Genomic DNA, 23,027 nt, shown 5'->3' with positions numbered 1-23,027 from the left:
TGTATTTCTATATGGAATGTTGGATTAATTGAAATAATACCTTTACACTAATTTCTCAATGTAATCTCCTTTCCTTGCCCAAATAAGCAATTGTTGAAATGAATACATCACAGTGACAAAAATGTTATCTATTTCCATTGTAAATTGTTACCCAGTGCTGTGGCATAAGCAATACAAAAGACCCAGAAAACCTAATATTTGAAAGAAAAGTGAGTTCCAAAATTTAACTTTGAATACAAATTACATTTCAAGTTTGAATTATATTTCAGTTCAGGAATCTTTTGCTTTGTACAACAATGAAAATATAAACTGTAAAATATTTATTAACCACACTATTGCATTGCCATATTATACAGAATGAGGAAGAGAATCAAAACTAACTTCTTATTACAGATATTATTCCTACAAGTGTCCCCCTCTTTTTAAAGTCCCCTTATGGTCCAAATTGTACTTGCTATTGAAAAATGAAGTCAAGTGATGCTTTTTTTTTTTTTTAGTTTTTTCTTTTCAAATATTAGAGTTATAAAGTTTCTGGGTAGCTGTCTTTCTGCTGCACTAATAAAAATGAAAGGAAAATCGATAAAATAGTCATAAAAACTACTTATATAGATAACATTTTTTTAATAATCCTATTAACTCAAAAAGAAAAACAAAAATATAAAACCAAAGTCAAAATGGCATGTGTTGCTTTGTCAATTAATTTGTACTAATGAAAGCACTGGCTGCCTTTAAATGAATGGTAGACATGGTTATTTAATTTATAAAAGCTGAATGGTGCACAATGACTACTTAACCTGAATATCTTTAGTTCTCCAAATCAAAGCAGTAAGGCAATGATGAAAGGCACAGTAGCCATTTTTTTCTGTACTGTAGACATTTTAAAAAAGGACAATGCTGAGAATGAAAATATTAATGTAAACTGCAGAGCTAATACTTAAAAAATTAAATCAAATCTGCTTTGTAGCAATGACAATGTACTGGCAGGCCAAGGGTCCATGCAGAGGGTGCTATATTGTGAAGAGAAACACAGCCTCTGAAGGAAGCAGGGTTTTTGAAAATCCTCTTTTGCATCCTGAGATGCACACCCAAACAGAATAGTTATAGCAGTTCTTTGCTTCTTGGATCCCTGTTCCTACTTTGAGACTGGTGGGAAATGCTTCTGAAGTCACTGGGTCCATCTCAGCACAGTTATAAATTGTGTGCCTGACTGTGGAGAAGAAAGGTTGGGGAAGAAAGCTTGTGCTTGGGAACAGTAAGTCTTGGGGCTCTTCTATGTATGATAAATAACAGACCATGAAGGAGAAACTGAATCAGAGTACTTTGAGTGTACCCTGACCGGGCTTTTACCCAGAGTGAAAGTCCCTTTTCTTATAGGATAAAGCCTAAATCTTGGCTCTGGAGGCAATAGAGGTAGAGATGGTGTTAAAATTACACAGTGAAGATAATTTTACACCATTCAAGCATCTTTGGACATTCTGCATTCAAATCAATAGCCAGTGTCTCCTTTTGGGCCCTTTATTCGGATTTAATGCTGGTTGTATCAGCACTGGCTTGTGCATGCTAAAAATCCTTCAAACCTTGCAGGTCCTGGCCTATTATATTTTTCTCTTTCACCTTTTCTCCTCTCTTTTTACATGGTATCCAAAGGAAATCCCTTGAATCAATGTAAAGCTGTTAATGGCCATTAGATATTAATGCATCCCCATAAGTATCCATAAACTTTGAATGCTTGTCCAAAAGGCAAAAACCATGAGAAAGAAACAGGAAAATAAAATTGCACAAGTTCCTAAATCAAAACTAAATGACAGTGATCTGAGAGATCCACAGCTGTCTTTAATTATCTCTGCATTCCTTTAGATGGGTGTCTGTCCATCATTTCTTGTACTTTCTATGACTGATAATTTAGCCCAGTTGGTTGACATACATTTTTTTCTTCCTATGGCAGTCTTCCCTGGCAATGGTAATCTCTTTGGACCTATCATTCCTCTATTCTTGCAGGTTAAAAGTTGTGGAATGTATTCTTATTGATAACACTAGAGCTTTGAAGCATCTTTTAGTGGTGATAATTACAACTGGCAGCTGTAGAAAAGGAAACAAATGACTTTTCTGTAGTTGTCTGCCTTCTGAAAGGTCAGTTGTAGGATTTTATGACTCATTCCCCCCACTGCATGCCCAAGATGCTCACTTCCCTAGGATAGCAAATGACTTTCTAGTTTTTATTTCTTCAAATTCTGCATTTACCACCTTTGATTTAGGAATAGGTTTGTAGGGACACTAGAGGTCACTGTAGCTTCACTGCAGAGGGAAAGATCACTTTCTGCTGGTCCAAATGACTATTCTGGGTAAGAGATTGTTTTAACTGAACAAATGCATACAAACCTTTGCTCCCTCTGTCTTCCACGGACCATCTCCCTATACTTTAATAACTGAGCATCTCTTTCCTTCCCAGTCCAACTCCCCCATTTGCCTGCCACCTTTCTACATTTCTGGTCAAGTTAAACTTCTGCTCTGTCTCAGCCTCAGACCTGCAGCATTGCTGCTTGCTACTAGCCACAATTTACACCTTCTTTTTCAGCTTTTCATACTGAGCCAATTGGTGGAAGCAAGTATAGGAAGAAATTGAAATGAATCAGAAATAGCTGGAGGGCCTGAGGGTGAAGAAGCATACTTTGAATCTTGAGACAGAAGCTAAAACTGCCAGAAATTATCATCTATGGCAAACAACAGTAAGCAAATGCAAATGCCAATTTTCAGTAGTTAACTACCTATAAATACAGGTATTGATTCATACTAAGCCTAAAAATACTTTTACTGAAATTAAGCTAAGTTGAACAAGTGCAAATGCAATGGATAATACTGTGAGACCTAAAGTACAAACATTCAAGACTTTGCCACCAGTCTCATGCTAGGATCATGAACTCAAGAAATTTAGTGTTATATCTCATACCTTCAATAAGTAATAACAAGAATTTCAGGCCGCAGTATATTATAGTTCTATTGTCAAATGGAAAAAGTAAATATTCAGGCTGTTTGTACTTTTTTTCCTTTTCCAAAACAATTTCTAAATGAAGAGAAACTATTTTGATCCTAATTTTCTGTAATCAGTTTGTACTTCTACTGTCTTTTACATTATTTTCAATAAGTAAGAAAAAATGCAATCAGCTTGAGATATGAGTCATAGGCTTCTTCCCGTAAGATTCATCTATCTAGGAATTACCATTTTTGGTAAGAGACACAATTTCCACAGAATTCAGCCGAAGCAGATGCTTTATTTCACATGCACTCTTTTACCTTCCAGCACAGGATGCAGGCACATCATCCACAACCTGTGTCCAAGGGGATTCTTCTCCAAGAACAATCACATATGTTGACCGCTGCAATTGCCTAGCATGCTATAGCTTAACATTCTCCATTGATTATTAGATGGAGAAATCAACTGCCATGGTTGTAAAAAATCCTCTTGGACTTGGGGAAATGGCTTTACCCAAATATTCAACCCCAGTTTTAGATCTCCACAGGGTAATGCATTCCAGAAGTTAAAGTCTCAGGCAGAGAAGAGGAATGGGGCTTCGTAAAACAGCGGTGAGCTGTGCACAGCAATTGTCTGGCTGGATGAGTTTGAAACAACTGGTGTTGCTGCCATTGTGTTAATGGCATTGCAGGCAACAAGCAAAAAGGGACTTACAAGCATTTAAATAGGAAACATCATTTGGAGAAGTAATGAACTTTAAAGCACTAAGGAGGGGAAATGAATGAATCATGCACCTGATGTTAGTTGGCATTCTCAAACATCATGTGAATAGGCAGGATGCTGAATACCTATGTTTCCGAGGGGTGTACATCCTGAAGAGCTTCTGTTTATTACTACAAAGCTTACTAGGAGTGAGGGGAGATAGAGGACTCTGTTACTAAGCATTCCAGTGCTAGGTAAGGGGTTAGGTTTTCCACCTCAAGTTAGATTATGCATAATTGGCAATTTCTTTTTTATATGGTGCATGCAAAATGTTTACATTAAATCTACTTTCAGAAACAGATATGGTATAGGAGGTGAAAGAATTCCATAATATAATTCACTTGTTTCCCTCAGAAGAGGGCTGAGTTTTCCCCTGAAGATCTTATACTGGCAAAACTGCTCCTTATTGCACCAGAGAGAATTGTCTGAATAGGGAATGCATATTCAGCCTCATGAGTTACAAGATTAGATGGGTGACATTCATCCTTTGCAGACACCCAGTGCATGTCCTACAGACAGTTTAAGACTGATTATGCTCTCTGTATGCCACAGATTTATCAGTCTTGATCTAGTTTTCTGCACAGGAACTATTTCGGATGTGTTGTATAACTGAACAAAAATAAATATTGTTTTCAGTGTGTGCATTTGCAGATATTAAGAGTTTAATATATAGGCTTTTAAAATAACTTGCACAACTCCGGAACAGATTTATAGAAATATCTCATTTATAGACTGGATACGCTATAGAGGTTGTCTACCAATACTCTGATAAAAGATTAATCAGAATATTTATGTGTAAAATTTTGGGAAATACAACATACATATTTTTATTAAAATCAATCTGAAGCTACAGCTTATAAGCACAGCTCTCTAAACTCAAATGAGTAGCAACATTTTGTTACCTAATGAAAGGCTGTAGGTCTGTACATGACAAAACACAAAAATTAATTTCTGTAAAGTCAATTTTGTAGGAAAGAAGATGAATGAACTTTTCCCTAACACAGTACTAGTTTTTCTTTACTGTTATTAGAAGGGAATATAGAGCAAAGAGCATGTTCAGAATGCAATCCAATGCACTACTTGTGCAAACATGTCTTCATTTAAAGAGTGAAACAAGAAGCTTACTTAATTCACACAGCATCCCATGCAAGTCATTTAGCATTGCAGTAAGAAACAAGATAAATAATCAAGGACAGTTATCTCAAAGTACATTGCAGCAGTTCACATTTACATCTTTTGCCACAAAAGACCACATATGCCACATGTATTTCCAGTGATACAAACATACGGTGATATATCAGCGTAAGAGCAATAAACAGCCACTGACAAACACACCTTTTTTTAAAAGGCACTGAGGGTTCTGTAGGGTGTTTACTGTAGAACATGATCTCAGAAGTTAACTAGTTCATTTTTACATATACACTAACTTGCAGCAGTTCACATACTAGTTATGCATTTCTGAAGCAGCAAACATCTTCCTTTCCATGAATATAAAGCGAATAAATCTGCTAAACTGTTGACTTCTTTTGAATCCACAATTGTTATCATTAATATGGAGAACATAACATGGTTTTGACAGCTGGGTGTTTGGTTTACTGGTTTTTTTTTTTCCATCTATTTTCCAGTAGATGAAAAAGTAGATTCTAGTAAATTTGTCTCTTTTAGTGCTTGCAAGTACAGCTGGGGATAACCTCTCCCCTCTGCACAAATCCCAGTTTTAGAGGGATGTACTCATTTTCTGGCAACTTCTGTGTCACCTTTAAAAAAGTCAATTTTAAATGTTTCTGTCAAAGGACTAGGAAATACAGCTGGTGAGTACAAGAAGTTTGGATCAGACTGTAATAATTTAATGAGATCAATATGTTGCTAGCAAGCATGTGGAGGTTATGTATACAAAAAGTCCCAGAACTGACAGAGCAAATCCTGTCCCTTTGAGTGACAGTGACACTAACAGCAGTTACATGTGCTTGGAGGAAACGGTTGGAGTCAGGTGCCAGAGGAGCAGTCTGGGAAGTGGAATGGGTAATTGATGTGAAGACTTTCATCACTGACTGAATAACCCAGAAGCATTTGTGACCCACAGTACAACTCAGGGTTGAATGAATTTCAGGGGCTGATGTGTCATCAACACTTTTTTCCTTGGTTTTTCAGCATTTTCTGCTGGGAGGTAAAGTCTGCTGTTCTCTGAGTGTGCTGATACTGCAGTGCCAGCTGCCAAACGCCTGCTGATTCCCATCCCTAACCCCCCATCTTATCCCTGAGATAATTTCTCTTACAGCCTCTTTCCTATCCCTAAGGATCTGGGCTATCACTACAGCGAAGACCAGCATTTTCTCCCACTGCCTTAGAACATGCCACTGCCAGCATGTGCAGTCGGTGCTCAGCTGGGATCTAGGCTAGGTAGAAGCCCACCTGTGCTCCCAGCTGCCAGCAGTGGGGCTTTCTTCAGCAGAGATACCAGTCTGGCTGTCCTGCTTGAACTGGGCCATGGGGGAGTGCAAGCCATGCAGCCAGGAGGAGGTGAGACACTGCAGTGCTGCTTTCCCCCCACCTCCTGTGTCTCAAAATGCTCCTTGGAGGAGATGACAGAAAAGGTAGAAAATGTGGAGACATGGCACTGAGGAACCCTTGGGGATGCTCCTGCAGGACAAAAGTGACATCCAACGAGCCCCATCAAAGGGTCCTCCCTTCAATGGAGGGCTGGTGGGCTTCTTCACATTGCCAAATTAAATTATGTGTCTGTAACTTCCACTGCAATTCCTGCATTGATTTTACAGCAGAAACTGGGGTCCTGTCCTTGCCCAGGAGCTGGGTCTGGGGAGGCTGGTCCACTGACTGATCCCCTCAAAGCTACAGCATGCTAGATGTGTAAAAAAATGCCTATTTTTCCCATAGAAAAACTGTGACAAAGAAGAAAATTTCAGCAGCATATGAGTTAAAAAAAAAATTCAATTTGTGATAATTATCTATCAACAGTTCATTGAACCTACTACACAGAACCCAAGACATCTAAACCCAAGACATCTAAAAGCCATTAGGAAACAGCAATTTCACAGATAAAAGAAATAAAAGAAATTACAAACCTGCTAGAAGATTCCCCTTGTTCTTTTCTTCAGGTCAGGGAGTGGGAGGGAAAAACACACTTGTTATGCAGATAGTAATCACATTACTTAGTTACAGATGATGTTATATGCATGATAAACGTAAATGGGTATGTTAATTGGTGTACAACACACGTTACATAGCAACCACAAAGCATTCAAGCAAGACTCATAACTACAGTGCTTCTGGAAAAGAAACTTTTCAGGTTTTTTAACACATGCATAACATGCTTAGTACATACCACTGCAGACTGAGTTGGCAAAGCACTTAGGCAAAATGCATTGATGACACATATATAACAGAAAGCTGTAGTTTCTTATTAGATAAGTTATTTCTGGTGAATAAAAAGGTTCAATTTTAGGATAGCACAGCAATATGCTTATTTAAAATATGAAGTAGATGTACTTTTGAGGGACAGTCATATTTTAGATTGTTTTATGTGGGATACAGCTTCATTATTTATGTAATTTTCTATCCATCCATTTATACTAGCATTGCTTTCAACCTGTTTGTATATGTAAAATATCAATACTTCATGTAACTTTTAATCTAAAAGCTCCTTTTAGTGTGGAGCAGTTTGGAATTGCAGTTATGGTAATGGATTACTTACGGCTCTGTTCTTGTCAACTCTTTGAAATTCAAAGATCAGCTTTGGATACCCAGCCAAACTTCTTTTTGGCTGAGCTTTTTGGCACACAATTACCTTTTTACTGTCATGTGGATGTTCATCACCCAGCTTTGAGAGAAACCACTAATTCTCTTGCACTGTCTGCAATTAACAACAGTTAAGATGCTTATCAGAGCTTTCCCATAAGGCTCTTAATGCTCTCCTTTTTGATCTTTATCAAGTGTCTTTTACTTCCTGATCTGTGCCCCTTATTGAATCAGTCAACTTGCTGCCTTCTGCTAAACCTTTTACTGAATTATTGAAAATTATTGAAAAGTCTTGGGCTGCCAAACTCTGTGAATTCTCACCCAAAGTAGGACATCAAATATTTCCTGTCTGCCAAACTGTGGCAACAGGTCTTTTGAGACATCTTCCACTGTCTGTATAGTTTGTCCTAAGGAAATACTGAATATATCAGAAGTTATGACAAAAAGGAGCAAATTCCCCAGTGCATTCACCTGCAAAATACCACAAGGCACTCTTTCTTCAGAAAGGTAGATCTGCAGCCACAGCCTTATACAGAGGCACAGGCATAAAAATACCACTGAACCAAGGAAGAAACTCTGCATTAAACTTAATATTTCTCCTTAAGGATAATTTGGAATGAGGTGAATCATTAACTGTGATGCATGAGTAGGTTGATGGGAAAATGTTTCTAATACATTTCTAAGATAAATAGCAATGATTTGTATTTGTTCCTGGGCTCCTACCTGATATTGATCTGTTAGCTGAAATTTTTAATGAGAACACTTGAGAGGACTTAAGACAACAAACCAAGACAAAACAGACAAATGCTAGTTCTCTATAAGCTTGAACAGACATCAAAAACAGCACCAGCTGCCATATTTGTACCTACTTTGTAGGGCTGCAGGTATGCAAGGCCTTCAAATGAGGCTTCCAGGTAGCAATGGAAACCGATTTCTCATCAGCAGCATAACTACGCCATACACACTACGTGCAGGATATATGGTAAAAAAAGAAAAAAAACAAGGCAAGAGGGAGTAGGGGATGAAACAAAAAATTGAAAAGAAGATTAGTAACCAATACAAGTCGTATCTTTCTCTTATCATTCATAGCACTGATACATGCCTGAGGGGAGGAAGAATACTTTCATAATATCGCCAGGTGGCTGCCACGTTTGTTCGGCTGGCGTCGGTAGAATAAAACCGCCAGGAAGCCTGGTATGGGGAAACAATAGAAAAGCACAAAGGAACCAAGAAAATGAAGTGACAATGCCACCGCACTGACTATGGAGTGAAGGGATTTTGCTCAGACCAGGATGTGCTCGCTTAGGCTGATTCAGGAAATACCAGTACAAACCTACCAAAACTTTTGTGAATCCCAGTATACCTTGTGCAATAAGATAAGAGTTACTGGCTCTGTGAAAGCACCAGAAGATGTTCCGCACATAAAGGTGCTCAGAAAAGTATTGCAGTGGTTTATTTGTGACGAGTCCATAGGGGACACCCACACAAACTTGCAGTTTGACATAAAGAAAATGTCATAATACATTCTGCAAATCATAATGAAAACCAGATAAAAAGCACTTAGAAGAAAAGAGAAGCATTCGCTGTGGTTTGAAACACTGTTAAATGTTTAAAAACACAAAAGGAATAATTTCAAAGGCAAGTGACCAAAGCATAGCATTGAAAATGTATCCGTTGTTTAGATTTATAGTGCATGTAGATAGTAAGATGAGCCTTGGTTCTACAAGCTGGGGCATGTTCCCTGATGTCAGCATAACCATATTAATTTGTATTAACTGAGCATCTGTGCTTCCTGTATATTGTGAACCATTAAATGTCATCTAGGTATTCTTGCATGGAATCTAATACCCTGTTTTTTCCTACTGCGTATCTCCCAGAAACACATCCAGTCTTTATTAACAGATGGAGAACCTGTTACTCACTTTGAAAATTGCTTCATTGGTTGATCATTATCATTGTCAAAAATTACTGCATTATTTTTAATTTGAAACTCTTTGGTTTGGCTTATACCCAGTTACTTGTTATGTTTCTGTCTGCTACATTAAATGGTCCAGTAGGTTCCAAGACTTCCTCTCTGAGCTTCTGTGTTCAAATAATTCTCAGACTAAATATTTCTTATAAACAAAAGAAATTGAGAAAAGTGTATCCATACAAAACATTTCACTTTTCTACAGCTATCTTTAGGTCAGGTAGAGGCTCTAGCAAAGAGTCTATCTGTGGCAACAGAGTTAGCCCAGACTAATTCTACAGCGTAACTGGTCAGAAAATAGACATTTAATCTAGAAATTAGAAATTAGACATTTGACATCTGATAAACTAGAGACAATTAAAAAAAACCTGGGCACTGTTACAGTACCTAATGATATGCAGTTCAGACACATCCTGCATTTATGAACACAAATGTTTCTCCAGTCCTTGACCCATTTTTCCCAATGTTTTATTTGCTCTCTCCAATATTCCAGTCTCACAGGCTGTAGATGCTAAGTCAGTATGTAGCATATTAGTGTGAGCATCATCATACTCAGTAGTATCAGTCTTGTCCTTGTTATGTTTATGGTTCTGTATCTAAGGACTTTAATAAAACCAGGTGTAGTAACATACTGGCAACTCTTGTATGAAGCTCTTGACCCTTCTTTCCCAGTCTTTCTTTTCTGTATTTCTCATGCGTCATCAAATCCTTTCCTGATTCACTAATACTGGGATAGAGACATCTTGTAATAATCTAGATTCAGTTTCTAGATCGTTTTGTATTTGTTGTATTAAAACATTTGGCAGTAATCCTTTCACCCTAGAAGTCACCCAGATTGTCCTTGGTTTTATTCCTGTGTGTCTGTTCTCATATTTCCTGTTTTGCCAGGCCTTGTGCCTTCAGAAAATATCTCTACCAGCAATTTTATATTAATTTCTGTATCACTGAAAGTGTTGAACCTTTAAATGAACATGTATTTGCTGAACATCCTTCATCATGGGATCCCACAACAAATGTCTTCAGTTCACAATAATTTTCCCAATGAGAGTCACTTTCCAAAATTGGGCAGCTAGCTACTCTTAATCTATTTAGCATGCTTTCTTACTAATATTTTGGTTGAACTGTCATAAAATAATAAAAAAAGCTGTATCCAAAACTTAAATCTATTACATGTTTCCTCCGGCAATCAAACTTGGAAGAAGTAGATTGTAATATAAATGTTAGAAAATACACCAAACAGTAATTTTAAACTAGACACAAAAGGAGCAGAATTATTTTTGTTAATTATTCTAAAAAATATTAAATTTGAAATATTTAGGATTTAAAATAATTGAACAGTAATAATTAAAAATATTTATTTACTTTAAGAATGCTTCAAAGACAGTCTGACATCTATCTGTACTTAGCATGGAACTCTAACATATTCATGCTCAGCTTCTTTATTTGGATTTATTATTTAAAAAAAAAACAAACCAAAATACATTGCCCACATAGAGCAATTGGCATCCTAGGAAAATAAACTAGGACTCTAGGAGATTATTTCCTTGCCTTTTTTTTTCAGTGCATCATGTAAAGCTTGGTGCAAAATTATTCTTTAGAGTATTTTCTCAGTTTTAACTAGAACTGAAAGTTCAGGAAAAAGCCAATGCAAACAGCTGCCTAAAACATACCATGCCACTTTTTTTTGTTGATTTGCACCATCATATCAGCACAACTTCAGATAATTTCAGACATTCTGAAATTGTTAGTGCCTACATTTCCAGCTTTTGAATTGACTAATAGTGAAAGCAATTCTCTGGGCAGGACACTTTTCATCTTCACCAAGTTTATCACTCACTGAAATACTCTAAGCCCTGTAGTAGATGAAAAGTAGCTTAATATAGGCAAGAGCGCTGTGCTGTCAGTTGGGCTGTGTAGGGATCAGTTCTCTTTTTCCAAAGAGCTTTCTGACTTCAGGCATGCATTTGGCATTCTTCTGTTTCTTTGACATGGATAGAAGAACAAAAACTACACACAGAAATGCTATATATAGTTTGTCTTGATGATCTTAAACATCTTTTCCAACCTAAATCAATCTGTGATTCTGTACAGAATTATGGCAACACATAGCAGTCACTGAACAATGTTATTTCATGAAACTAACCAATCTGTTAAATATTATTTCCACAAAACTTTCCAAATGGAAATAATAAGAGTCGTTCCAAAATGTACTTTAAATCACCTGTGATTATCTCTTTGGTGATTTCATATTTACCTGAATTAGACTTGCAGCTGGATTCCTTCTTTTCTCAAAGTGTTTCTGACGATGCTGCTCCTGCACTTTCAATGCAAATCCTGAGCCAAGGATGCCCTGCAATATCATTTTATCAATGTGTAGGTAGTCTTTGAACAAATATACATCACCAATTACAAATATTTTGTGATGATGTCACACCATATGGTTTCTTCAGATAACACATTTATGACCAATTTATGACAGTAGAAGGCACAGAAGTAGTTCCCCTTTCCTGTTGAAGCAGGAGATTCCTTACATAACATCTGTGGTGCTGCCAATGACCATCCATCCCACCCATTGCCTGGGCTTGTGCGACACTACATTCCTGCAAGTGCAATGTTCTGTACACTATGTTGTGCACAAGTAACAAGGCCATAGATACAGATACTTATTTATGAAATCAAGCAGGGATATTCAGAGGAACTTGAGTCAGGAACGAGGAAATGACCAGCTGACAAATATGCCAGATATATATGGACATCGAAGTCCACATCTGCAGTACTTATTATAACTTTTGATTTTAGAAAAGTTAGAAAATGCATTTCTTCTTGATCTTTCCCATTAAATAATACCCATTATTCATTCTAGAGGCTGAAAAAGCTGATTATGAAACTTCTCCTCTTTTAGCCTTTTACCTTTGAGTAAAATAAGTTTGATTGAAACTGAATAGATCCAAGGACTGAGGATGTTTTCCTTCTTGACTTGCAAGGAATTTAATACTTTTACTGAACATGTCTGCATTATAAGGAAGCATATTTCCACTTGATTCTTAGTCAGGATAAAATACTATAAGAAGTGCAAAAGTTTCCCCACATACCTCTTGTATTACAGACAGATTCAGCACAGAACTATTTATGAGGAAACCTAGTATCTGTACATGGATATGACATAAGGAACAAAAGTTGTGGCATCTCTAATATGCAAGGGTATTCATCTTTTCATTGTAGTGCTACTAAGACTAGCTTTCTTGTTAGTGGTGACTAGGTGACAAAAGGAATTAATTACAGTAGATATCAATAAATGTCAAGGATTCACAAACAGGTAATGGGTTATAATTATAATGCATTATAGTATGCCAAAGATACTGAAATACACTTTGTAGCTAGAGTAAGAAATAAATGCAGTGCACCAGATAATTTAATGCTGTTGACAAGTTCTGACTTCTAATTTTGGTTTATCTATATGGATGAAAATAAATGAAGTATTATAACATCCATGTTTTATAGTGATCTATAGATAAAGTATATGGTACTAAAATATCAAAAGACATAGCACTGAAGACAATACAAAAAATACAAATGCCACTTCTCATTTCATACTTATTCAAAACTAATTAAAAAAAAAAGGAGGTTCGCTCACAAAAATGAGAATTTATTTCTGAAGCTACACTATATTTTAGTCATTAGATAATTCCAGTTTCCATTAGCCTCTTGAGCATTGACAGAAACAACATAAATAAACTGTAATGTTTATTTACAATTATTCACAGAAAACGATAGTTGCATCTTTTGCATTCAACAACATTAACTATTAGTTGATTTAAGGCCTTCTGCTACTCTCTGTTGGCAGCTTGAACGTGGCCACACAAAACAAGCTGTTAGAAATAGCTAATTTTTTCACTATAATGTAAGTTAGAAAAACATACAATGTGCCTTTTTGTTTTGTTTTGTTTTGTTTTGAAAAACTTGAAAGAAAAGCAGTAATGTATAAGTCGCAATTCATAAAAAAAGGATGGATTTTCAACTTTACACAATAGTATGTAACCTAATTTAGGGTTATTTCCCAGTTTTCTCCATGCCAGAGAAATTTTACAAAACTAAAGCAAGGACACCAAACCTTTTCTTTGGATTTTGGATAGCACTTTCACTAGTGTTGTAGAGCAGAAAGCCTTAAACAGTAGTTCTTCATGTAGACAGCTTCCTTTAGCTTTTTGTATCGTAACAGTGGCATGACCTACAGGAGTTTCTATTATTTTTTATGAATTTTATAGGCATACTCACAGCAGGTAGTGCAAAGAAAGAAATGCCAAGTAGAGCAAATCCCGCAGAAAGCAACCTTCCAAGCCAAGTAAGAGGAGTTTTGTCTCCATAGCCAATGGTTGTCAATGTGATCTAAAAAGAAATGAATGAACAACATGATTTACCAGAAGTCACTGACAGATTAGTTGCAGTTTATTTACATTGCATGAAGCACCATTTCCACTAATTAATCCAAGACATCTGAAACATATAGCTGTTTCTAAAAAAATGAACATAAACATAGTAACATTTACACTTTCCTGGGAAAATGTAATACTGTTTATGACTAAATAAAACTGAGATAAATAATAAATGTGGGAAAAACACCTAACTAAGCAGTAAGTTTAAAAATAATAAAAAATTATCTTGATCTCAAATTTGAGGCAAATGGTAGGAAATTACATAAGCTGGGCAGAAAAAAAGTGTTCTTTTCCATAGATGTGAAGGTGTTTCACCTACTCTCTGCAGGAAACGGTATGTGTTTGTCTAACTAAACAAATATAAATTACATGGAGATGATACTGGAAGAATATAAAAGGGAAGAAGTTGATACTTGTTGATGATATAAAGTCAAAGGAATTGCAAGAAGCAGTTGCATTTTCTGCAAACCTATCAGTACAATTTGAAGTGAATTCTCTTCTGAAACACGAAAAACACTAATCATAAGCTGGGGGGAACTTTAAGTAAAGTTTCTGGTCCTTTCCCCTTCCTCCTGACGGGCTCAGATACAACTACATCACTCCTGACAGGAAAGTCCAAAGGTTACTATGAAGCAGCAGATGCAGAGGTACCTCGGGCTGTTGGACCATGTTAGCTCAGACCTACCTGTGGACAGGTCAAAGAGAAAGGGGGAGGCAGGTTTTAGTGCAGGAGAGAGGGCTCATTGACATGGACCATGGGCAACATGGCCACTGAGATAATGGTGATTATGAGATGAGTCTGAGGGCTCTCCCTGACCCAAGGAATTGCCCTCCAGATGACTTGTGGCCCAGGAAGCACACCAATCCCATACCTGGGGACTGGACTGGCAGAAGAGTTGTGTCTGTGTGCTTTCTCAGAGTTCAGACCCACAGAGCTGCCTGGTGCAGGCAGCTGGAGGAGGTGTGGGCAGAGCAGAGGATTCCCAAGGGCCGGCTGGGAGGCTGCGGGGCGCGTGCTCAGGCAACGGCACACGATGTTAAAGGACAAAGATAGACAACAGTAGGATGGATGCCAAGGACTCCGGGGCCTGTTATTAGGGAGAACATGTGCATGGAGAATTATTTTACATCGTGTACCAAATGTGGGCAAGTTCAGGCTTAGCAAATATTCTGGCAGCAACAGATTCTTCAGGAAATTGCCTTCTAGAGACATTATTTTGCTTCCAGCTTCCTCAAAGTTCATTCCTAGGCAAGACGGCCAAAACAATTCTATTTAATGTCAGGGTCACCACGGGACAAAAGAAGGAAAGTCTTTTGGAAGTAATTAGATTTCAACTATTTAGGACTCTGTAGATAGTAAACAGTGCTTTTAATTGCTCCCATTGTTGGGAACAAGCTGTGAGTGTAATTTACCCTGAGAAAGCCACAGAAACTAAGTAAGAGAGATGAATTCAGGCTGCAGCTGAAATTTCCAGTGGTTATCAAGTCTCAAGTTTTGTAACACTAGCCTGGTCACAGACACACCACCTTGCATGCCTATCAGGTCTCACTCTTGCTCCTCTTCACTTCCCTGCCCCATCTCTTCTTCTGAGCCTTTTCTGGACTCTTTGTCAAGCCAATGCCACCCAGGAAGGGGCAGAAAATGATCCACATTTCTGCATGGTTTGCTTCTGGTGCTTTGGTCCGTTGTGTCAGCTCACAGACGTGCCTAACAAGCTCCAGAGCCTGCATAAGGCAGCAAAAGACTGAGATGGAGTAAGAGGAAGGAAGGAACATGAGAATACAACTCTCTCTTTTCTGGCAGAGATGAGCTGGTGCAGCCATGGTCTTGGCCTGGCAGAGGGACTTGATTTGTTTGCTGAAGAAGATAATCACAGCTCTTCACATCAGAGGGTGACTGCATAACAGTTTGAGGCCATTAAGAGCCCAAGAGGAATGAAACACTTGAACAAATGAATCCCTGAATAAAAGTTCCTCAAAATTTGTTTCCAGGCCAGTTATTGCAAAGCAGTTTGGAGCTCTGGAATGAGCCCACTTTCTTGGCTTCCATCCAGCTCCCTATCTCTGCCAGTCGCTGGAAAGTACAGAGATATCTCCTGTCTGGGCTGATGAGAGGGAAACAGAACCAAGCGTTATCTGCATATTAATGATATTGCCACCGAACTGTATTCCAAAGAAGTCAGAGATAAACTTGAACCTTTGGGACCTGACATCTGAGAGCAATCCAAAACCAGGAGCAGTCACACAGAGTGTATCTCTGGAATTTCTCCAAAGAAAATAATAAGACCCTATGAAAGCTTTTCCCTCAATTCTTCTAGGTACTAAGGACTTAATGGTATCAGCCTGTGATTAAGAATATCAGCGACTTCTTGCTCACTTTGAGCTATTTTATCTCAGGATGGTCTTTACAGGGGTGTAGAGGTGTCAGCACCATGCTGTACTGTCTTACTCAACACTGAGCAAAGGGGTTTGATCTTCATTTCATACTACTCTCACACACAGCTAAGAAAATGTTTTTTTGGACAGCTTCAGGGTTGAGTTTGGGAACAATCCACTGCATCTTTGTAAGTAGTGCTAGTAGTAGTAGTATTAGTAGTAGTGTAGTAGTAGTGAATGATTAAACCATTGGCCAGGCCTTGACTGGCATAATCCTGAGATTAAATTAACTGAGCAGGGTGTGGAAAATGACTGGATGGGAAAACATGGCAACATAAGAAATTTCCAGACAACACTGATAATCATGCGAGAAGCAGACAGAAATTACAGCTAGCATTGTGTGGGTAAGAGAGAAGGGACCAAAGGCAACTCATCCTATCCTAAAATGTAGGACTTGGGCTTGTCTGGGAAAAAAAAAAGTCTAGTACCACCAGAGATATACTAGGGCATCTGAACAGGGAGTACCCACAGGAGAGGCAGCAGACTGTCCAGCAGTACTGTTGTTGGTTGTCCTGTATGCCTGTGTTTAAGCAGCTGAATCACACTCCTACATGATTAAATGAGCTAGCTGAGTCCTGGCTTTTACACCAGATGCAAACCACTCCATTTTGGTTACTTCTATAAATGAGGGGTCTGGACAGACTAGCCAAAGTAGGCAGTGTCATCTGGCCAGGCTCAAAACTCACAATTATGGTAGAACATCTGTTTACTCATTGCTGGAGCTAATAAATATGATACTATAAATGAGGTAATATAATAATGGATGTTATGATATAACTTAGATGACTTCAATCAGGTGAGATAGAGCTCAGGAGGCCATTCTCTACCCTAATATTTCTTTCTGATGTCATTTTATGTTCTCCTAGCAGTACTTACCTTTTGAATCATTACCTGACATTGCTTAACCGAAAAAAATACAGTTTGCTCATGCTCTCTTTACATTAAATGGGAAAAATTTCATCAATGTTAACTCATTTGAACTAGTCATTGTGACAATGTAATTAATTGCAATATATTTTGCTCATTAACAGGTCACTGTGGAGAGCCATTCTGTGTCCAGGTGTAACTATTGGGTACTACTAGAAAATAAAGACTTATTAAGATAAATTCTGTCAAATATATAAGAGGGACAGAAACTTCAGCTGCATTACATTTGCAGCTAAAGCTAATTAAAGTACAGACTAAATGTCTCTATGAGTATCCACAGTTCTAGTTAACATCAGTATATCTCAGGAAACCACGTGTGGTTTGGTTTTTAAATACTTCAGTTTTTTAATTGACCTTTTGTTCCCACATAGTTTTATTATTTTCTTCTGTTAAATGAATTTATCTTCTCTACCAAAGCAAATTTTGAACTTGAGCTCTTCATATAACACTCACCATTGTGTGCTACTGTGTTAGGCAACACTGTGTGGACTTATTCAACCACAAGAATATTCACAGTAGTAATATTAACATGATGATTCAATAGCAGATCGCACAGTACAGCATGAAATTGCAAATACAGTGGAGTATTCATATGTAAATATGGATGCCATACCCTGGTTTTCATTTCTGTATATAAATATGGGCTTCAGAAATGGAGTCAGTGAAATAACCATAGCAGTGTATGGTCCTTAATTAATCTGAATTAATGAATGGGTTAATTGCAGCATACTAGTGCTGATCCTGTAAGGAGAAGCATAAGTGCCTCTAAAAGACTGAAATTTAACGTGACTATTTGTGCCTGACTTTGATGCAGCCTTTTCATTCTTGTGTCTCTGCCATGACAATTCAGTCCAGAGTTTGGTAGATAATCTGTGATTTAAGTCAGAGCAACTTTTGCAAATAAACAAACCAATGATGTTATGCATTGATTTCCCCTAAAATGCCATACAGTCTGTCCTTTTCAAGAATCTGCATGTGGGTTACTCTGGCAGTAAAAACAACCATGACTAAGAAGCAGATTATACATTTCCCACATACTGTTTTATATTTCGTAAAAAAACCCTACTATTATTAAAAGGCAAAGATAACGGGTTAAGGGGAAACACTGATTTCTAGTAACTTTGTGCACTTGCTTAAGTGCATTAAAAACTTAAATATATTCATGTCCTACACCAAGAAAAGAAGAAAATATATAGAAATATACAGTACATATTATTTTCAAGTTTTTAAATAAAATTTGTTGTTTTTCCTGCTGAAATCAGAACAAGATTCCTGATTTTCTCAGTTGCACTACTTATATAACCTCTGAGTCATGCACTTTCACTTCAGAGTGTACAAAATATTTTAAGCACCACTTTATACAATGATTATTTCCTAGCAGGGCTTTTCCTTAAAAAATAGCAGTCAGCAGGTAGTGGAGAAGCAAATTCTAAAATAAAGGTCTTATTCCTGCTGCTAGAGCTGCTCAGGGAGAAGGATCTGAATCTAACACAAGCCTCAGTCAGATGCAGAGTGGAGCTGAATTTGCTTGGACTTTCTCATTCCTTGTGCATACGTTTTCCCATTCCAGCTGGCAGGTGGGTACAATCCTCTGCTCAGCCCAGACTCCCTGCCTGTGCAGTGCTAAGGCACACAGAGTCTTGCAGAGAGGTAGAGGCTGTTTTCTGGGAAATCAGACATCTGAAAAGATCCATTCCCATGAGAAGGCACAGCCACAGGAGGGTCTCTTGCAGGACCACATCCCCACTGCCGCCCTAAAGGGGCAATGGTGTTTTCAGACTGCTAGAGCTGGGGTTCCCATCAGCAGGACATCAGCATCCAATGCCAGATGCTTCACAACTATGTCAATACAGGAAGATCAGAAAGCTTTAAGGCAAACCCAGAACTCAGCTTTTGAAGAAACGGGAAACAAAATAAACTACAGTGATGCAACTGAATGCAAAACCTTCTCTCATGACTCCAGCCAATATGAATTTTATGTGTGTTTGCACTACAGAATAAAATGTATATTTTATCAGCAATCTGCCTTGATGCTCTAAAGTAACAAGTTTCAGCAAAATATATTTCTGAATATTTGTAAATGTGCACATAATACTTTTTAGGTTTGGCCTTTTGCTCCTAATTTTGTGCAATGATAACACAGAAATATATTCTCTAGGGAAGACATGCAACAAATGACTAGCCCTTAGATGAACAAATTTCAAATACACTAACTACCCCTAATAATAGTGAGTGACCTTGACCTTAGCTCAAAATGCAGACAAAACTTCTTATAAATGTTTGCAATTCTGAAAAGGGCTTTTGCACAGTCCCTGTGTGCATGCTCTGAGTCTGCAGATACTACTAAATCTAGATGAAATCCTATCAGCAAAAGGTCTGAGGTGATAAAACTTAGTTTTTGCATCCCTCTGATAAGGAAAGGTGGCAGAGGCTGGCTCAGGTCTCACACTTATTCCAAGGAAACTAATGAGTGCTCTATGTTATTGTCAGCATTAATGATCTCCCAGGTATCATTTCACTACCCAGACACTGCCAGAGCACACTGCGTGTGTTCTACCGCATCAGAAGGAAAAGAAAAGCAGTTTTACACCGCCTGACAATAATTGCCTTAGGCTTTGTTGGGGCAGATTTCTTAAGCTGCCTAAGTAACTCTCACACAGTGGAGAAATCTGGATCACTATAGGACATTTTTTAAGCAAAACCCCCTACACATTATGCCATAAAGAAAATAAAAATCAAAACTTCGAAACTAGCCTTTTGTTGTTCATTGAAAGCCTAGCTTCTTAAACCATATTCATACAATCCTCCTTCAGAAAAGCAGTCAGGCATGTACTTAGATCCCACAGATTTCAACAAAGTAAAAACAATTGATTTGATAATTAACTATGATCTCAAGTAAATCAGACCTTTTATACCTATAAAAAATAACAGTGCTGAACCAGAGCGAACAAATTTGTTCTTGGTCTTTGTCCTCTAGGTACAGAGGAAGGAAAAACAACATCTTTTAAAGGGCATTGATGATTCCCTCATGCCAAAGATGATGTAAAATGTTTTTCCCTCTTTTTCCTGACACTTTTTCCTCTTCCTGCACTGCCACTTACAGCCCTCTGGTTTGTATCAAAGCAGCTCTTTGTGGGGCCATATCACAAATTATATTATCGAAAGGCTATGGGTTAAAAAGCACAATGCTTTCTTCTCTTGAATGTTTAGTGGTCTGGTTTGCAGCAGAAATACATGAACAACTGTTCTGCAGGATGGACTGAAATATGTCGATGTACAAATGAATAGCTGAAGGAGGAAGTTTCACAAACCAATTTTTTGTCAAACCGGTTTTCTCAAACCAGTGAAAACAATTCACTGAACAAAGTTAAAATCCTCAGTAGGTGAAATTCAAAGCGCTTTAGCATACTGGTTAACGAGTCCATGGTATTTTTCTGTACTTACTGTGCCCCACCAGAGAGCATCTGCATATGTGGAGAATTCAGTATTTGCATCTTTTTCCACCAAATAAACCAGGAAAGATGAAAAGATGAGTACTAAAAATCCTATGTACCAGGCGGTGATTAATTCCTAGATAAAAGAGAACAAAGATCAATTCCCATTTTATGGACTGAATAGAAAGATAACTCAAGAAGACAAAATGAAAATATCTTTATAAATGTTTTTTGGCATTTTTGCAGTTAAAAGTCAAGTGCCCGCTATGGATGCAAATTTTGTCTAAAAGTGGACAAGATCTACTCTTATCGTTTGATGCTTCAGCAATATCCCAAACATATAACAAATTACAGCTGCACATTAAGGACAACATTTTCAAGATCTCTAAAAACTGTTGGCATAACAGTTGCCAGCTGGTGTATCTGTGCTAGTTCATATTACAACTGATGTTACTTCAGAAAATTTCAGGTATTCTGCTCAAAAATAATAAATGCTTATTTCCTTGGTCTCTTTTTGAATACATCAAGTGAAGATATCAACCAGACAAAATTAGTATCTAGGATTACATACCTTGCTATGTGCATAAACTACAGAACCTAATAATTTCCAAGTGCCTCCTCTTCGGTCCATGCGCACCATACGAAGGATCTGTAGGAAACGAAGACTTCTCAGTGCTGATGTTGCAAAAATGTTACCTTGAGTTTTTGCAGAAACAACTGCTATTGAAGCGATGAGAACAATGATGTCTGAAAGAAATATATTACAGAAGGCATTAATGTCCAAGTATCAGTAAATAGTACATACACCTACATGAGCTGAATGAGAAGGACAAAAGAGGATCTCCTGTAGTGGATGGGAATCCAAAATTCAGAGATTGCTGTTTGAGATAGGGATGTGAGATCAGGGCTGGTGTCAAAACTACCTCATGAGTCTCCAGGGTGAAAAGTGAGGCTAGCAATTTTCAAAGCCTGTAGATAATAGGAGCAGTGTTGAAGAAACCTCACATAGAAACTTTGAAACCAGATGTAGCAAACTGTACAAATCAGTAGATGGATTAGAACTTTCCCCCTTTATCTATCTTTCCATAACAACTTTTCTGTGCAAAGACAAAAAAGAAAACTAAGGTAAGAAAAACATAGGGCAGGCCCAGCGGTGCGAGTCTGGTAGAATTGGACTTACAAGCACAGTACTAATTTGCTATGAGAACAGACACTGTGTGTTTGAGGAATGTAGTTTCTGGACACAACTCCCCTGATGTACCATTTCCTGGAAGGGAGGAAATACAGCACTGGGTACTCAGAAGCATTCCTTTAGCTGGAAGCTTGGAAAGTTGAAGCTCAGCAAGTGTTAGGATTTATTTCTTCAGGTCACAGAGTCAAACTGTGAGAACAACTTTGGTGTGCATGAACTAATCAGCCAGCTGTCCTCAGAGCCAGAACAGCATTTAAGGGGAGAGGAGGAGAAGCAGCAGAGTGATGGCACACGGATGCTGTGAGAAGGCATAATGTTCTTTTACAATGATTGTGGTAGACATGCTGTTGTGCACAGAGTAGAAAAGCACAGAACAAGCTCTGTTCTTCCTCACCTCATGATTAATTCCCTGGCAAACTTTGAAAGCTTAAAGAGCCCTTGTAAGAAATACCTGATTTTAATCTTAGGGTTTTGTGGTGCTTGTATGTTTCGATACAAGGATAATCTAAATTCATGTTTGTTGATGAATAATTGAAAGCAAGTTCTTGTTGACACGAGTTTTACTTAATTAGTGTTGGGTAGAAACACACATCTTGTCCCTAGCATAGCTCCTACAAGAATGACCCAGAAAGCGAAGCTCCCCTCCTCCACAGGCAAGCAGTGAGAGATATTGACTGTGCCTACACGCAGGAGACTGTTTCCTTAGTCTGCTGCAGTACAGCAGGAAATAGCCTTTGTTCCTTGTGCTCTGCCACCAAAGGAAGCCACCAAAGGAAGATGAGGTCCAAATACCCCTTGCTGCTTACAAACATACTGGATTTCTCTGAACTCACCTATGGATGTCTTTGTCCTCTTACTACATTTCCAAGGGTACAGACAACCTGTTTCTGTGATTTCAGGATTGTCCTGCTAAACTGTGGAAACTTTTGTCACAAGGGGCTAGAAATCTACCTAGGTTTGAAGCCAGCTGGATGATCTTATGGGAGGAGATTTAATCCTCAAACAGCAGGATGTTGTGGGCTGAGAAACTCTTGTAGAGAAATATCGCTGTGTGTTAGCCCTGCTTTTGCAATCCTCCCTGGCTGTTCACTGTTGGCTGGTGTCACAGTTTGACATCCTGTGCTGGCCCTGGCTGACCTTCTGCCTG

At 38.0% G+C, this 23,027-nt stretch overlaps 1 protein-coding gene across 4 annotated transcripts in view; it reads right to left on the bottom strand.

Annotated features, from left to right (window-relative positions):
- The window catches only part of KCNQ5 (potassium voltage-gated channel subfamily Q member 5), a 282,191-nt gene that overhangs the window by 28,998 nt on the left and 230,166 nt on the right, over positions 1–23,027 (bottom strand). The window contains exons 4-10 of one of the 4 annotated variants that reach the window (XM_058834706.1): positions 21,260–21,435; positions 20,699–20,824; positions 13,734–13,844; positions 11,713–11,808; positions 8,359–8,453; positions 6,817–6,843; positions 3,820–3,876 (exon numbers count right to left, since the gene is read on the bottom strand). In XM_058834706.1, coding sequence (XP_058690689.1) covers positions 3,820–3,876; positions 6,817–6,843; positions 8,359–8,453; positions 11,713–11,808; positions 13,734–13,844; positions 20,699–20,824; positions 21,260–21,435 — 688 coding nt within the window. Of the gene's footprint in view, positions 1–3,819; positions 3,877–6,816; positions 6,844–8,358; positions 8,454–8,591; positions 8,681–11,712; positions 11,809–13,733; positions 13,845–20,698; positions 20,825–21,259; positions 21,436–23,027 lie in introns of all 4 variants that reach the window. The other 3 variants (XM_058834707.1, XM_058834709.1, XM_058834708.1) reach the window with 3 other exon arrangements.

The sequence above is a fragment of the Poecile atricapillus genome, chromosome 3 (genome assembly GCF_030490865.1).
Source record: "Poecile atricapillus isolate bPoeAtr1 chromosome 3, bPoeAtr1.hap1, whole genome shotgun sequence".
NCBI lineage: Eukaryota > Metazoa > Chordata > Aves > Passeriformes > Paridae > Poecile > Poecile atricapillus.
This window is presented reverse-complemented; position numbering and strand designations above follow the sequence as displayed.